The following is an 18570-nucleotide window of genomic DNA, read 5'->3' on the forward strand; positions in this document are numbered from 1 at the left end:
TTGAGCCAAGATGATATTAATATTTACTATCTTTGGTTACAGATGTGTTGGTATTGCCAACGTATTATTATTCCAGAACAAAGGGCATGGCTACCTTCCTTAGCATCTTATTACCACCTGCGGTTTACCTATTGCTGTAAGGTTCTGGGATATCGCAAGATTGCCAAAGATGATCCTATCGTTTGCCGGGAATGTTACAATAAACTCCCCGACAACTGTTATAAAAGACGCTTTAATCCTATTCGGTTTCATTTCATTTCCGACGGAACGATTCGACCAAGCATTTCGTGCACCATCTGTTTCGAATCTATGATAACATTCAGAACATTATACGAATGTAATATTTGCCAACGAACACACTTACATTTCCTGAGTACTATAGAAAAAATTGGACAAAATCTCGAAAGTCTTGGGAACCCAATAATTTTATACGTTGACGGAGATGCTTTAATTTGACAAATTTACACTCACATATACATATATATACGTGTGTATATTAAAATGTGCATCCCGACGAATTTCGTATACAAACCTCATCCTCTATTAGTTACCTTCCCAAATATATATAGCGTTAAATGCGTAATAATTATCAGCTTTATGTCCGAAATAACGATAACTGATCAAATTTGCATTAATTGTTTTGAACGTGATAAGCCGCCTAATTTTAGACTATTAATAGGCCACGGACTTATATACGGGCCCGCACGGCCATCTAGGTGCTTAATATGCAGAACTCCGGTGACTACATTAATCAATTCAATTTTGAATTGCGACGCCTGTTTCTGCGCCTATGTTCAATTTATGAGGATTTTTAGGGAGTACTATACTAACGAAATCGCCCATTTGATATTAGATGTTGATGTTCCCAACGTGGTATTACTTTCAATATATGACTCTACGACCGGAGCGGAAATTAGGGTCGGTCCTCCCTTTGATAGGCTGCTATAAAATTTCATTAATCTCTCATTGTACTCATCTTATATATTAATACCTTATTCAATCACTCCACTCTCCACACTATGTATAACGTTAATTATAAGAGCTCCAGTCCGTTCCCGACGGCAAATAACCTACGAGTTGACCAATCGCTTAAATCTTTTCTACTTAAGACCAAAGGGCGACCAAAAACTATTTTATAAATCTAGTAATAAGGAATAAAAATTAACAAAAAAAAATTATAATATATATATATTTTTTTTATAAAAATATATATACGCAAGTATACCTTTTCTCTCATAATTGTAATACGCACACGATCATATCTTATCATCTAACCGTAATTGTTAAGCAAAATGTCACAAACTAATCGTAATATCTCTACATATCATGTAAAAACAAAATAATAACCATGATGAAAACCTGAAAATGCATGAATTAACTCTTTTGTTTCATTATTTGAATATACATTTCCAAAACCCCACTCAATACCCGCTCATCTTTTCCCTCTCCGCGTAAGCACGCCTTACTACGTTTCTAACCCTCACATCCGCCATTTTCTCGACTCCCCAGCGTGACACTTACGCCTTCGTTATGCATCGCCATCTTTCCTCCCTCTTCCCTTTTCCTTCCCTTCTCTTTTTCTCCCTTTCTCTCCCCCCCCCCCCCCCACAAACCAATATCTGTACCCCAGTATGTACCTCCGCTAACGCACGACCCTCATTAATTTTTGTTAAAATTGATCTAACTACTCTATAAAATATTCAGTATTTTACGTGTCAATTCATTTTTAAATTAGATAATCAAGTTGTGAGGCATACACTCTGATTTAGAAATTTAACATCTATGCAACGCTTATGTTATAAGTTTTGATGAATTTCTTATATACATATTATATAGTTACTTAAGATAAACAAATCGTTTTGCAACTAAGGATATTTTTACTATTGATGTATTCTTATTATTACTATTAGTCAGGGTACATATATTGCTTCGCTAGCTAAATTAACAATAACCATAAAATATAAGTACAATCTTTCTCTTAACATTATTTCTCATAACAATCCTCTTGTAACCGATAATTATTAATGATTAATATAACTAATTTTTAATATACTAATAAACAAATCAAACTCGACAACTTATATCGTAGAATACATATTTATAGATATAACCAACCGTGGATTCCCACGCACATATCTATACATACATATGTTTTAGAAATTTACGAGGGAAAGGACCGAACTTTATTATGACGAAAGGTGATGACCATTTCCACTTAATGCCGCTTCTGATCTCATTCACCCCACCTAAATATGCCTTTCTTCTCACTTCTCGCGCTCTCTCTCATATATCATACCTTTTTTTGCAATCGTTAATATGCTACTCATACAGATAAAATTCGGATAAGTTAATGGTAATAAATAATAAAAAAACAAAACTATACTGAGCATGCGAAAAAGGAAGTAATAAAGAGAGGGAAAGGAAACTCTTCCCACGTGTAAATCGTAGACCTCTCCCGATACCCAGAAGCATTTCGGTTACGACTAAATATTACGAGCTCCTAAATCACGGAAAGCCTCAAGTTTTCATGTCTTGTTTCAATTTTTCCCTTAAAAATTCACCGTTAATTGTAATATTACTAACAATTAACTATCCTCCAAACAATGCCTTCGAAAATATTAAATATATATATACAATTATATATCATTATCATTAAAACTCTGTGGATAAGATTTTTTTCGGCACGCTTTACTCTAAAACTGTCATCGTAAAACTAAAATATGTCTTTTCTTTACTCCCAATACTACGAAATACTACTAACCGAAAGAACATCGTAACGTACACACATGCGCGACGTAAGGTTCGAAGGGAGAAAGGAGAAAGGAGAAGGAGTCAAGTGACATCGGAATTCCAACGTAAAACTCTGCATAGGTTCAGACAATAGCCCGAGTCACGTATGCACAAGATCCCCTTCTGTATATAAAAAAACTACCCCCATTGCCTAAACCTTTTATCCCCTTCCGACTGCGACTTTCTTCTTCCTAACTCCTCACCTCTTTACGATACTAATTACAAACAACCCTAGGTTGTCAGTGCCTTCTTTAGCGTTTAACGTATTATCAATCATATAGACATATAGATAAAACATTTCTCCTACGTTGTATAAATTATCAGATAACTTAGCTTATCCTATGTTTAGTTACCTTATGTTTAGTTGAGATGTGAAAACTGTCACGTACCGACAAATTTTCATCGCTCTCGGTTAAATTTATCTTAACTCAAACTAACATCCGATACGCGGGATCGCTAGAATTTGCTTATCGTCACGTATTGACAAATTTTCATCGCTCTCAGTTGATCCTAAACTAACATCCGATATGCAGGATCGCCAGGGTTGTTTATAAACCTTATAAACAAACCGAGATAAGGGCCTCCCTCCTTCAAAATTCATAGATGGAGGTAATAAAATTTCGAGTATAAATAGGGCTGGAAAAACGCTGTGCATCGCAGTTGAAATCTTAACAAAACCTTTGTCGTAGCTATAGTTCTCCCCGAACTTCAACTGTCATCTTTCGTTTTCTTTATTCTTACGTTACGACTAATTCAGTACTTTAAACTTGTAATTTTGTGACCAATTATACATAGAATAAAAGGTAATTGATAATACCACTATAAGCTTAGTTATTTGGAATCTGATCCGAGTTTTGATTAAAATTTACATATAACATAAGACATCTCCGAAAGCGGGTAACGGCCTTTTCGCTGACCAAGAGTGTAGCGAATTGGTAACCGGCGCTGCCGAAGAGCGTAGCGCCTACGAACACTGCTCTTGGTGTACGAGGTTATCTACCATTACTCTCAAATTGAGCTCACCCTTTCGCTGCCGAAGAGCGTAGCGAATCGGACTAGTCGCTGCCTTGCGTAGCGACCTTAAGTTCATTTTGGGAGCTTCCGTCGTATTTAACATTCTCATGAAAAAAAGGGCAGGTAAACGGGTACAGCTCAAACGGCTCAAATACCAGATAAAACAAGCGATTGATTTACAACAAGATTTCTTTCACCTCACGCAAAAACTCCAAGATTTAGAAGCAAACACCCAAATCGAGAAACCTCCTACTATTTCTTACCGACTAACTCCTATTAACGTCGAGCCTGACTATCCCGACTATCGTCGTATTAACAAAACTGATCCGCGTTATAAAGTTTATAAATTAAGATTCCTATTCGGGGCTGAAAACCAAGTACATAAACCCGTCCAATTCCCGAGTAAAGTATTTAAATATACTGACCCAAAAACGGACGAACTAATTGTAAAACGTAACATTTTGGTGACAGCGGTGGGATACTAAAAGTTGTGTAAAAAAAAAACAAACACAAAAGGGAACATGTCATTGAGTCGTACGCCGCCTCCCGACAGGGACTCCAAAACAATGGATCGAAACAGAGAAGCAGAAGATCCAGAAATTCAAGAATTACGAAGAATAGTGGTACAACAACAACAAGCAATTCAACAATTGCAATACACACAAAATCAGCGATCACACAACCCCGGTACGGCAGTTTTAACAGAGGGAATTATCGGTAACTATTTACATTTTTCAATTAGAGATGCACTAGAGGCAGTATCGAGTTACGACGGAGGAAATATTCCATTCGTATATTTTGTCGAGGGTTGCGAGGAAACGCTCAGCATGATAACGCCATCACAAGAACTAAATTTGGTTCGCGCAGTACGTAACAAACTAAAAGATGACGCACATAGATCAATTCTTGGACAAACTTTTAATAGCATGCAAGAATTAGTAGAAATTTTAAGATCAAAGTACAGTTCTAGAGAAACTGTTTACGAAGCTCAAGGACGATTAGCCTATTTATGCCAAAAGAAAGGCGAAAAAGTCGTTACGTATGCAAATCGCGTACGGGAATTAGGAAAACGGATACTCGATGCTCAAAAACGAGAAACGGGACAAATAAGCGTTGAATTTCGAAATTCAATTGATAAACATTTAAAAAGTAGCTTTCTACGCGGATTGGATAAAGAAATTATAATATCTAAAGACGGATCGTTCGATGAGATTGAAAGCCGCGCAATCGAGGCCGAAAAGGAACTGGAAACCGTAAACATGATAAGACGGGTCGTTCTCGCCGGAAACATAACAACCGAGAAAGGGACGCCGGTGCGGCGCATAGAAGCCAAGACCGTAATCTGTCAGTACTATCATAAAAAGGGACACACAGCGGACAAGTGTTGACAATTAAATAAACCGCAGGGGAACAGAAGCGAAATTCCGGTTTTTCACAAATCAACTGTAGCAATAATAGTAATAACTACAGGCAGCCACTGCCTGCGATGCAAAATCCTAATACGAGCATTCAGAATTCCACGTATAACGCGACCGCAACATGTAGATACTGCAAAAAACCCGGTCCTGCATTAGAAGAATGTCGTAAACGGATGTATAACAATAATCTTCGTCATCAGAACCCTCAGATGCAGGGAAACGAACAAATTCCCGCGAGGACAGGGGCGACCCCGGGAAACGTCAAGACCTGCCCCGCGAGAGCAATTTCGAAAGAATCAGAGTTAATCACCGAACAGTAAACATAACTCGAACAGAAGATGTTCCATCAGTAAAATTAAAAAACTCAATTTTTACGGGAGAGATAGAATTTTTGGTAGACAGTGGATCGGGGCCCAACATTATCAAAGAAAATTCTGTAACAACGGATACCATCGTAAATAGGAACGAAATCTTAAGACTGAGCGGAATTACGACGCATCATGTGACCACTTTAGGGCTGGCACTGATAGATATCTTAGGATGTCCAGTCGCTTTCCATCTAGTCGAAAACGATTTTCCGATTCCACAGAACGGGATTCTGGGTTCAGATTTCTTTAAAAGATTTCATGCGAAACTCGATTATGAACGAAATCAATTAGAGTGGGACGATATCTGTATACCTTTTGAAGGAAAAGAAATTTTCACTATTCCTGCTAGAGCTATTTCGCAAATGTTTGTTAGGGTTGCTAATCCAGAGATAGAAAAAGGATATGTTCCACGTTTGAACGTATCAAAAGGTGTTTACTTAGGAGATGCCTTAGTTACAGTGAGAGACGCCAAGGCATATCTACAGGTAGTGAATACTACCGAAGAAGAAAAAGGGGTATATAATCCTACAATTAAAATATATAAGTTTGAGACAAATGAAAGCCAAATTTTAGACCCGACTACAAATTCAAAATCAAAGTCGGACTACTTAAATCTAGAATCAAGTTCAAATTCGTGCTGTTTAGATAGCACAATCACTAATTTTAATTCTAATTCAAACTTATGTGAAAAACATAAGTCGATCTCAAACTCAAAACTAACTCCAAATTCTAATTCTATTTCTACCAAATCGAACTTAAATTCTAAATCGTGTTTTACTATAAAAGAAAAGAAAAGAAAAGATAAAATAATGGACATGCTAAGATTGGGACATTTAAATGCCGAAGAGCTATCACATGTTCAAGAATTAATTGAGAAGAATTCCGACTGTTTTCACTTGCCGGACGAAAAACTTAACCATACGAATGTTTTGGAACATCGAATCCCTACTACAAACGAAATTCCGATACACACGCGACAATACAGGTTCCCTGTAATTTATAAAGACAAAATAAACAAGCAGGTGAACGAATTACTGGAGCAAGAAATTATTAAACCTTCGAAATCTCCATACAACACACCTGTATGGATAGTTCCAAAAAAGGCAGACTCAAAGGGCAACAAAAGGTGGCGGATGGTATTGGATTTTCGAGAACTAAATGAAAAAACGGTAGGCGATGCATACCCGCTTTCTAACATAACAGAAATACTAGACCAATTAGGAGGTGCTAAGTATTTTTCGATCCTCGACCTGGCTTCGGGTTTCCACCAGATATGGATGCACCCAGACGACAGCCATAAAACGGCATTTTCGACACCGCATGGGCATTACGAATTTGACCGTATGCCTTTCGATCTTAAAAACGCACCAGCGACCTTCCAAAGATTAATGGATTTGGTGCTTACAGGAATGCAAGGGAACGAAATCTTCGTATATTTAGATGACATAGTGATATACTCGAGCTCCCTCACCGAACACACAACCCGTCCAACTCCCGGGTAAAGTATTTAAATATACTGACCCAAAAACGGACGAACGAAAACGTAACAATGAAATGAAACCAATCATGAGGATGTTCGTTACAAAAGGCGAAAGAAATGTATTGATGAAGATCGTCCTTTATAACGTGAATGTGAGTATCTTTAAAAGATTATTTATATTAGTTATAGTGCATGCATAATTCATATCCTTGAGGTGCTAAGAGATTTGTACAATTTCCAGCCTGCTTTACGGCGACGCTCCGACCCTACTACTTTCCGCCCTGAAACACAAATACGTCAATGTTGATAAATAAGGGAGTCTAGCGCTTTTTATCGGAAAATAAGGGAAACTACTCCTAATTTACCTTTAGGCTCCTTGAAAAATTTAGGGAGGCTTGCGGAGATTTTTGCCACTTATAACGAAGCATTTCCAGTATGCCAAAGACATGCAGGAGGCGCGAAACAAGAGAAGAGTCGAAGCGGAGCGTGTGTGGGAGGGCGATTTCGATTTGGATAAATTTTTTAAGGATCCTAAAGGTAAATTAGGAGTAGTTTCCCTTATTTTCCGATAAGAAGCGCTAGACTCCCTTATTTATCAACATTGACGTATTTGTGTTTCAGGGCGGAAAGTGGTAGGGTCGGAGCGTCGTCGTAAATTATTGGAATTCCTAAATAGTGTCGTGCAGAAGAAGAGGAAAAATAGTAGAGACGACGCGGAGCGTGTGTGGGAGGGCGACCTCGATTTAAATAAAATTTTTTAAGGAGCCTGAAGGTAATTTAGAAGTAATTTCCTTTTTATTTTTCAATAAGAACCGTTAGACTCCTTTGTTTTATCAATGTTGACGTATTTTTGTTTCAGGGTAGAATGTGAGTAAGCCGAGGCGTTATCAGAAACTATTTGAATACATAAAGAAAAAACGCGAAATGAAGGAGGCGAAATTTCGCGAGGAGTTCTTCCGACGACACGCGCGTCAGAAGGCTGCGATGAGTGGTAACTTTCAAAATTTTCTATAAATTCAATTAGATTGACGTTATTTTATGTATATGTATTTGTTTTACAAAGGAGAAAAAGCGAGTGCGAGGCTAAGGACGGAAGCCTTGTTGAGATTTATAGCCAAGTCGAAACGAGCATTGTAGAGAAGAAGAGGGAGAAAAAAAAGTAATAAAAAGGTTTATAAGGTAATCGATCATTATTTATTACTCCTCTCCATTTCTATTCCAGTAGGAATAGAAATACTTTATCGTTGTGCGCGACGGAAGGCAGGATAAGGATGTCGGAAGCGAGAAGACGGCGAAGCACGACACTCGACAAACACGTATCGTTTAATATAACTATATTTTAACTAAAAACAAAGAAAATTACAAATACTGAAAACCGCACAGAATTTACAAAAAGTTAACGGATTAGGAGAATCCAAAAGAAATAGCCGAGTCGGTAATTAATAATTAAACGTTCCGCAAGCAACGGTAATTAGACGTGGTAAAGAGAAAAAGACAAGCGATCTTTTTCTAACAGTAGCAACACACTCTTGACACGACGAGCAATCGGAGAAGAGCGCCGCGATCACGAAAGAGGAGGCTTTTATAGGCCCATGTTTCTAGAATAGTCGAGAAGAATCCTCTTTATTCTATCGTTTTGCTGAGGTCGAAAGAGCGTTTTGTGTAATTGTTTACTTTTAGAAAAATAATCTTTTATTGTTATCGGAACTAAAGTGTATCTCCTCTCGCGTGACCGCGGTGTTTACAATTATCGGGGATTTAACGTAAGCGCTTTCTTTTCGCAGGCGCGGGGTATACGTATACCGGTGCGGCCGAGCGCTATTTTAACGAATATTAATAAAAAATGATGCATGATGCATGTTGCATGTCACGATTTGCATGAGCTTTAACGCAATAATGTTCTTAGGTCTTTCCAGTTTACAATCAGCCGTTCGATTTTCGAACATTCCGCCCGCCTTGCAGTATACCTGCAATCGAACAAGAAGTGCGAGAGAGGGGGCGCGCCTATTCACGCTCTCGCGAATGACGGGCACGTGGAGCGCACGTGCTCTGACGGATTTAGCTCAAGGAATTCCGGATCGAACAGCTGTTTATTTTCGAGCGCGGCAGTATATACGCGTGTCGGTGAGCGCATCGAGGAATACGCGACAATTTGGATTGTGATTTTAACCATGATTGAGTATGAACGAATAGTGGAGTGATAAGAAGATTGCAGCGATGCAAAGAGTGGAATAGTGAGTGGAATGTAATTGTGATTGATGTGAGCTAGTTTGGAACGGTGCAAATTAAGTGTTGATGAATTGACTAATCGCTTTGGGTTTTAGGTGGCAGTTCGTCAGCGTCGGGAAGGAAAACGAGTTTGCTAACGGGTCGGGTCAAGACAGTGGTGGCGGTGCGGACCTCGACAACGCGAACGTGTCCGTCGGCTCCGGAGAGCAATTTGGTGATGCGCGCTAGAGGCCACCTCGTTGGAGCAGTCATTTCGTGACGGATTAAACAAAGTCGACCGACGCGAGCTTCCCGGTTTATTTTGAACCATTTCGGCCGATGAGCCAGCGTGTGCAGATATTCGCGAGACCATCGAGACCAGAAATGATCTTTCATCTTTTGTAGAAGCTGCCACCGGGAGAGGCGCGACGACGATTCCTCGGTCAGCGACGGTTCGGGGACGGCGGAGAGCGCGGAGCCGATGAAGAAATGGCCGGGCGTCAGCGCGCTGAAGTCCTCCGGGTCGTCGGTCAGCGGTTGCAGCGGCCGAGAGTTGAGGCAAGCCTCGACCTGGGAGAGGAGAGTGGCCATCTCCTCGTAGGTGAGTGTAGCTTCTCCTATCACTCTGCGAAGATGGTGCTTCATTGACTTGACTGCCGCTTCCCAGATGCCACCGAAGTTGGGCGCAGCCGGCGGGTTGAACCGCCACTGAATTTGTTCCTGAGCAGCGAAGGAGGCAATGCGACGGGCCTTCAGGGTTTGTGGCGCGAATAATTTGGGTTGCTTTCGGGGGCCTAGGGTGGTCCCCATCGCGTATACTTTTTTGGGTCCCTCGCCGAGCGTGAACCGGCAAAGGGTAAAAGGGTGGGGGCCGGAGCCAAGGCGCTAAGATGGAGGGGCCCCGGAAAAATAAAAAATGAAAAGACAATGAAAGGGCCTTAGAAGTTTTTTTCCCCCCGGGCCCTTTGGACTTCGCAGCCAGACGGGGGCCGGGTAGTCGACGCCAGTATGGGGAAGGTTTCCGGGGGCCCGGGGGGGGCAAAATCACCCTAGAGGCTGTGCTGTAGCCGCCCCCCATCGCGGCATCAACGCGGGGAATGGGTTTTTAAGAGGGATCGTCCGAGGAAAACCCGAAATTTTTGGGGGGGGAAAGGGTCAGCTGGGCCCCCTGCAACGATCGCGGGGGGCTCATCGGACGGGAAATTTTTCGCGACGAACTCGGGAGGATGATTGGATGGTAGCCTGAAAACATTTTGGGAAGCGGACGCCCCCCACGGAAAAACGCCCAAACTCCACAAGGGGTGGTTTTGAGGGGTTGGTTGGGCATTTATTTGTCCTCGCAACTTTTTAACTGCCTTGAAATTTTTTAGCTTTGGGGGCCTACCAGTGGTCAGCGGGCGCATTTTACGTTACCCCGCCGTCGCGTTGAGAAGGATGGCTGGCCCGGCGTTGTAAACCACCGGGCCCCAGGCGGGGAGCGAATAGCGCTGCAGGGGGAATCGATGCAGCTGGTTCGTCCCTCGTTTTCCAAAACTGCAGGTGCGAAGGACTCGACGTTCTGGGTCGAGTGCTGGGATCCCCCCCGGAAGCCCCAAAAGGGGCCCCGTTTTTAACCCCAAAGGGGGAAAACCCCCCCAAGGGTGGGCCCCAAGATCTCCAGGGAAGATCCCTTTAGAGGCGCTTGGGGCCCCGGGGGGTTCCCCCCCAGGGGGCTGATGCCCAAAGGGGGGGTGGGGGGCCCCGTTGAAAATTTTGCTGACCCGGTTTGGAAGAAGTGCCCCAAAGGAAAAAAGGGGGCCCCGGATCCACCGAGAAAACCCCTGTGGGTCGCCAGAGATGAAGGGGCCCCCTTTTTTCAGTCCGTTTTAGACCCCCGCGTTTTCTGAACGAGGGGACCCCAAAAAAGTTGCGGGGTGAAATTTGAGCCGAGGTAAGGAGATTTTTTTTTAGGGGAAAAAATTTTGTTTGGGGGAAAAAGCGAACTCAACCCCCCGTTTTCTCGGTTTTTATACACCCCCCGGCCCCCCGTAGGCAGGGGCGGGGCCCTCGCGAAAACCGGGCCCCCGGAGTCAAACGACCCCCCGCCCCCCTGAGGAACGTGCAGTTCCCCTTTGGGGGGTTCCCCTTGGAAGGAACCCCCCCTTTTAAAGGCGCCCCGGGAAAAGGAGTGCCCCCCGTCGAGGGCCCAGCAAACCAAATTAGGATTAGAGTTTTGGCGGGAAAAAGTCGTGGGAAACCCAACCGAGGGGGATCAAAAGCTTCGTGTCAAAGAAAGACTGACCCTTTGTTTATCGGGACGGGTTTGGGGTTGGGTGGTGGGGAAAGGGGGAAGAGGGCGTCCAAAAAGGGCCCCCCCGTAAACCCAGGGTGGAAAAATTTTTTCCCCCCCCCGGGGCCCCATCTTCCCCCTTTTCTGGAGGCAGTCCCGGTTTTGGGAATGGAAAGAAGGGGTGGTTTGCGAAAATTTTTTTTAAGGGAAAACCTCCCGCCCTTTTTAAAAACCCGAACAAGCTGGTGGAGGATTTCCTTTTGGGTTTGGAGGGGGGAAGCCCCAGACAGGAAGGCCCATGTAAACGTCGGAGGGGGGGGCCCCGGCCCCCCAGGATGACGATCGCCTTCGTCCAGGCGAGGGAGCAGCGTGGGATGGGCCCAAAAGGAGCGCAGGGTAAACCGAAGTAGTCACCCCAAAATTCCTTTATCTTTGCCCCCCAGCCCTTTCCCCCCCAATATTTTTTTAGGTTTGATCATCGGCAGCCCCCAGGGTTTTTCCGGGGAACATTTTTAAAAGTCGGAAAACGACCCAAACCCCGGTTTCCTTCCCCACCTTTGGGGTTTCGTAGGGGGGGAACCCCGGTTTTGGGGCTCGTCATCGGGGAAGGGTTTTTGGGGCTTCCGTTGGCCAAGACCCAAACCTTTAAACCCCTCTAAAATTAGAGAGGCATGTTTTGCGAGGCCCCGTGGTGAAAAGGGGAGCGGGGTTTGCTGGAGACCCCGTAGCGACAGGGGGCCCCGGGTTCATATGGTTGAGGCCAAGTTATTGGGCCCCTAAAAAACCCTTTCATGCTGCGGAAGGTTTTTTTTCTTTTAAATTTTTTTTTTGAGTGTTGCAGGGCCCCACGGGCCCCGGGGGTCGAGTGGGGGGGAAAAAAAAAGGAAAGGGGCCGATCGTCGGCAGTCTCCCCACAATTTGACCTTTGGGGTAAAAAGTTGTGTCGCAGGGAAAGGGTCCCCGCATCCTGGTCAGTCTTGGAAAAGGGTTTTTAAAAGGCCCTTTTAAACTCCCCCTGCCCCAAAAGCGGGCCACCCGGATGAGAAGTCGTCTAAATCGGCTTTGGGGGGTGTGAACGTTATGTCCGGGGGTCGTTCCCCAAAAAACCCCTGACAGACCCCGCCAGCGTGGTTTGTTGAATTTGGGTTTATGGTTTTTCCCTTTTTTAGGCCCCCCAAGAGGATCAAAACCCTAAACGTCCCGCCCAAAGGGGGATTAAAACCCGGAAACTGAGCGGTAAACGGGGCCGGAGCCCCAACCCCAAAAATGAGGCCCCGTTTTGCCCCCCCCCGGGGTTTAGCCCCCCCGGCGTAGTGGGCAGCTTGGGGGCCCCAGGGGGGGGACGGGGGAGGGGAAAGGGGAGCCACTAAAGGGCTGGAGGGTGATAAATTTTTCCTTCTGAGACCCCGTTTTTTTTCCCCCCCACCCAACACGGGAAAATAAAAACGGAGCTTTCCCTGCTAGCCCCAAGCGTTGGGGGAGCCTTTCCGCCCCCAATGGGGGGGATTGGGCCCTTTTTGGGCCCAGAGGGGGGCGAACGGCCCAGGGAAACCCACGATGCATACGCGAACGCTTTTTGGGGCCCCAAAAATCCCCTTACAGGCGTGGGGAACCCCGGGCCCCTTTTGAAGTGGCCCCCTTTTTTTGGGGCGGTCCCCCCATGACATAGGCATCGGGGTGGGGGGTTTTATCCCCGGGATTTTTCAAAGAAAAAACTTTTTTTGGGGGGACCCCTTTGGGTTTTTTGGTTTGGCCGGACATTTCCGCACAAATTGTTTCCCTTTTGACGTGCCCCTTGGCTCTGAAAGGCCCTCTTTTTCCCAAAGGGGCGCACGGTCACGAAGTGATCACCCTGGAGGTGAACAGCGTTTTTAGTTTTTCCCTTTTGGCCCCCCTGTGGGGCCATTACGAGCGGGGGCGTCGATGCCCCCGACTGACCCCGCTTTGGGCCTTTTTTTGGGCAAAAACTTTTTCTTTTCGGGGGGGCCCCACCCAAGATGAAGGGGGTTTTGCTCAAGGAATCGCTTAGCAGCGTATGGGGGAAAGGTCGTTGTTTTATGATGGGGGTCTCCCACTGGGGGGAAAAAAAAAAAAAACTATCGAGAAGGCCCCGGGGGAGGGGCACAAAAAATTTCAAACTCCCTCGGCCCCGGGGGGGGGGGGGCCCCCAGGGGCCGTAAATCTTGATGCCTTGGGGAAAATCTTCCAAAACTCAGTAGAGGATTTCCCCTTATTTTGGCAGGCTTAAAAAATTCTTTAAAAAAGAGGGGTTAGGGAAGCGTTTTTTTCGTAGTAGTCATTAGAGTTCGCCCGGTCCTCGTAATTTGGTTGGAGAACTGAGGTCTCTGATGAGAAGATTGCCCCCCCCTTTTACAACCCTTCAAGAAAAAGCTTTTTTTTTTCAGGTTCGTCTCTTACCCCGGGGAGGGAGTGAAAGGGTTTGGAAAAACCGGCCCCAACCCCCGTTTTCCCGAAAAAAGGGCGGGAGCGGATTCGAGGGGTTGGGGGGGAGGGGCCGATGGGAGTCTCGAAGTAGGGGAAGCAGCGGCGCGTTCCCTTTCCCCTTTTGGAGGGGACGCCGCATCTCCAACATAGGCCCTTGTTCATAGATAAGACCTTTCCCCATTTAAGGATTTTCCCGTTTGCATGACGTCGCTTTATTTGTCTACAGCTCAGCCAAGATATCATTTTGATGAATTTCCCCCAGTTTTTCGAGATTCAGGAGCCGGGTTCCACTGCACCGAGTTTTTTGGCCCCGCCGAGCTTTCGGGGTTTTCGTTTCGGCAAATCTTCCCAAAAGCGGGTTTGGGGGGGTTTTAGCCCTTTGGGGCCCCCATCTCTACACGTTTTTTTTTTTCGAGCACTGTTTACCTAACTGAAAAACCCAAAAATTCCGTGGCACCCGGGTTTTTAGGAGGGGGTTTGGGGGGTCCCCGGGGGGAAAAGGGGGAAAAATAAAGTGCGGACGGGGGAAACAGGAAAGGGGGTTTTGGAAACGAGAAAACGGCCCCCCCCACGACACTCGGGAAAAAACTTTTCGTTTAATTTTAAATATATTTTAAAAAAAAAAAAGAAAAAAAACAAATTGGAAAACCCCCCCAGAATTTTCAAAAAGTTTAAAGGTTAGGAGAAAAACCAAAAAAAAAGGGCCCCCTCTAATTAAAATTTTAAAAAATTTCCCCCAAGGGAAAGGAAATTTTTGGGGGTAAAAAGAAAAAACAAAAAATTTTTCAACTAGGAAACCTCTTTAACGACGACAATTGGAAAAAAAAGGGCCCCGACAGAAGAGGAGGCTTTTTTAGGCCCGGTTTTAGAATAGCGAGAAAAAAAATTTTTTTTTATCGTTTTTTGAGGCGAAAAAAGGGGGTTTTGTAATTTTTTACTTTTTGAAAAATAATCTTTTTTGTTTTTTGGAACAAAGGTATCTCCCCTCGCGTGACCGGGTTTTTTAAATTTTCGGGGGTTTAACGTAAACGCTTTCTTTTTGCCCCCCGGGGGGGGGAACGTATACCGGTGGGGGGAGGCGCTATTTTTGAATATTAATAAAAAAAAGATGGAGATGCATGTTTATGTACGTTTTCATGAGCTTTAAAAAAAAAAGTTTTTTTAAGGGCTTTTTAGTTTTTTCAAAACAGCCGTTCCATTTTCGAAAAAGTTATTTTTTATTTAATTATAAAAAAAAAAATACATTTTTTTTTTTTTTTTTTTTTAAATTTTTTAATTTTAAAAAAGATTTTTTTTTTAATTTTTTGCATTTTAAAGGGGGTTTTTAAATTTTTTTTTTTGCCCCCCTTTTGGGGAGGGTTTCCAGTTCCGAAACATGCAGAAGGTGGGAAAGGGAGAAGATGTCACGTCCCGGGCCCTTAAAATTTTTTTTTACCCAAATTCCTTAAAGCTATTTGAAAAGCGCGCCAAAGCCCCGGCCCTTTAGCTTAAACCCCCCTAGGGGAAACCCCGCGTGGCGCTTTTTTTTGCGCCCGGATCCCACCACGGGGAGAGCCCCCACTCCGGAAGGGGTTTCCCCCCCTTTCCCGGCCCCCCGAGGCCCGGGCCCCCGAAAAAAAAAAGGGCCTCAGAGCAAATCCCCCAAAATTTTGGCCTTTTTCTGCGCGACCCCAACAGTAAGTCGGGACTCCAAATTTAATCTAAGTCCCAAAATTTTAAATCCTAAAATTAAACTAAAATTCTAACTCAAGTATAAAATTTAATCTAAATTTTTAAGTCTAAATCAAATTCAATTTAAGTTTTTTCTGAATTTTTTATACTTACGAAAAAATCGTGGGTTTTATGTGGAAAAATGTTCAGTTTCTTCCCCCAAAAAACCACCCCCGTGATAAAATACGATAGCGTTTTTTAAAATTTTTTTTACGGGTTTTTTTTTAGAATAATTTAAAATTTTTTGGAGGGGCCCCCGCCATAAAAATTTAAAATTTTTCCCCCCCTTTGCCAAAATAAAGGGAAATTTTTTTGGAGGGGCCGCCGATATCTAGAAAAAACTCCGACGCATTTTCCTCTTTTCCATCGTCACTGCGGAAAATATAAAAAAAAGGTCGGGCTATAAAATAGGGGCGACCACCACAGCGGTGCCACCCGGAAAATTTTAACAGGAAAAAAACGCAAATAGTTCAATCTCTTAAAAAACTTGTGTTCAAGGAAATAACTGTAAATCCGTTTCAACAAAATAGTATTTAAAAAATAATAAAAGGAACACTTTTGATTTTCCAACATTACCCCGATATCCGACATAGTTCTTTTCCGACGTTTTTCGACAATATCCAACATACGTTCTTTTACCCAATTACCCGGGCATTTTTCGACATACGTTCTTTTACCCACGTTATCGAAATATACCGACAACGTTCTTTTACCGCATTACCATAAACCAAAATAGTTCTTACCGAATTTCCAACCATATACCACGAACGTTCTTTTACAACGGGGTTTTCGACCCTTTTCTGGCACCTTTCCCGGGTTTTTTTCTGAACAATTACCCACGGTTTTCGACGACTTAACTTTTCGAAACGCCGGGTTCACCCAAAATTACGAGGAATACGATTATCAATTCGATTTTTCGCAAAAACCAAATGGCCCACTCACCTGGGTAAACTCCTCCTCCGAGTTAAATTTTTTTTTGTACCGTTTTTAAATCTTTTTCTTTGCCAAATTAGGGCTGGGTAACCATTTGAGATAAGGGCTCTCTGATTTCATGTAATCCCCCTTCCTGACTCGAAAAATTTTTTGGGGCAAGGATTGGAAGTACTCTAATCAAAGGGGAAAACCTTTCGGAATAAATTTCGGGTTGCAACTTCCGACTTACCCTCACCGAACGGGATTTGGCGAGATTTGTCAGTTTAGTACGAAGATTTCTTACGCCAACCCCAAGACGTTTTTCCCCTGAGCAAAGAAAGCTATTTATTCAGTAGAGTACAGGTAGGTCCCACCCAAAATCCGTTCACTCAGTTCCAGCGGAAAAACCCCAGATCGCGGGTATCCCGGGGGGGGGAAACGCAAAATTCCCCCCTACCCGTAATAGCAATGTGTTCGGGGAAAAAGCCGAGTCTGCATTCAAATTTTTGCAGTGCGACCCCACAAACGTAACAAAGAGTCGAAGTGGGACCCCAGTGTGGGAGGGTGACTTAAACCCGGATAGATTTTCAAGGAACCCCCAAAAAAATTTAGGGGTAGTTTCTTTATTTTCCGAAAGAAACGTTTTTGACTTTTTTATTTTTCAACATTTACGTTTTGTGTTTTAGGGGGCGGGGGGTGGTCAAGTCGAGAATTTTCCCGTAAAATGTTTGGGAAATTTTTAAAAGTCCGTGCGGAAGGAGTGAAAAAATAGGAGAGACGAGTGGACCCTGTTGGGGGGAAAGGGCCTCGGGTGAGTGGAAATTTTTTTAAAAAGCCTGAGGGGAAGTGATTCCTTTTTTTTCTTCCATAGAAAATGTTTGGGTCTTAATTTTTTAATGTTGGCGTAATTTTGTTTTAGGAGGAAGTGAGTAAGCCGGGGCTCTTCAGGATTTAAGGGGAAAGCTTTAAAAAATGCGAAAAAAAAGGGAAACGAAATTTCGGAGGATCTTCCCACAAACGGTTTTCAGGGAAACTCTGTGGCGGGCTGAGTGGTAACTTCCAAAATTTTTTTTAAATTAATTAGTGGACGTTATTTAATGAAATGGTTTGTTTTACAGAGGAGGAAAAAGAGGGGTGGAGATTGATGATAGATGCCCATGCTAAATTTTTAGTTAGTTGTAAGTCGAAGGCGGAAAGTAGAGAAGGAGAGAAGAAAAAGGTAATAATAAAAAAAAAATTTAAGATACTGACCTTTTTATTTCTTCTTTTTTTTTTTATTCCTTATAGTTTATTCGATAAAAAAATTATATATTTTTTCTTTTTTTTATACTTTGTTTGAGGAACCGTTTAAGGGGGGGCCCTATTGAAAGGCCAAAAGAAAATTTATCACCCTTTTAAAAATAACACAGAGTTTTTCTTTCACAATTTTAAAAAATACAGAATTTTTAAAAAGTTCCCAAAAAAAAGCCGGGGGATCGTTTTTCCCAAAGGGGTGTGCGGTAAAAATTGGGTTTTATTTAAGGGTTTTAAAAGCGGTTGTAATGAGACTCGAGAGATAGCCGGCATTTGGGGGGTTCTTTTATCGGTGCGGGTACTGAAGCCCCAAATTTTTATGCACAAATTAATTTCGGTTTTTTAAAAAAAGTTTGAAAGGGGGAGCGAGGGCGCGTCTTTTTTGGCGGCCCCCCTAATTTTCGCGAAACAAGCAAGACCCCGAATGGCGAAATGCGGTTTGCGAGATCGATTGGTTTGGAGCCAGTGATCGAACGGCGCATTCTATTAATCGGTATCAAGCGTAAACGTTGTTTCGGTTAGAATGTTGTTTATTTAAACTGTTGGGGTAATCCTGATTTTTCGCCTACTTTTTTATATGGGGCGAGCCCTTTTTTCCGCGGTTTTTTCGATTTATCGGGAAAAAAATATCGATTTTTAGCAGAAAAAACAAACTTAAATAAT

The 18570-nt window shown here is 43.2% G+C and overlaps 1 protein-coding gene across 1 annotated transcript; it reads right to left on the reverse strand.

Moving 5' to 3' along the window:
• Nucleotides 1-9374: 9374 nt before the first annotated feature.
• LOC114940555 (uncharacterized) lies at nucleotides 9375-10088 on the reverse strand. The gene has a single exon (XM_029315282.2). It carries the CDS (start codon nucleotides 10086-10088, stop codon nucleotides 9375-9377), a length of 714 nt encoding a protein of 237 aa, XP_029171115.2.
• Between the last annotated feature and the right edge of the window lie 8482 nt (nucleotides 10089-18570).

The sequence above is a fragment of the Nylanderia fulva genome, unplaced genomic scaffold (genome assembly GCF_048542155.1).
Source record: "Nylanderia fulva isolate GAGA-0341 unplaced genomic scaffold, ASM4854215v1 Scaffold127, whole genome shotgun sequence".
Classification (NCBI taxonomy): domain Eukaryota; kingdom Metazoa; phylum Arthropoda; class Insecta; order Hymenoptera; family Formicidae; genus Nylanderia; species Nylanderia fulva.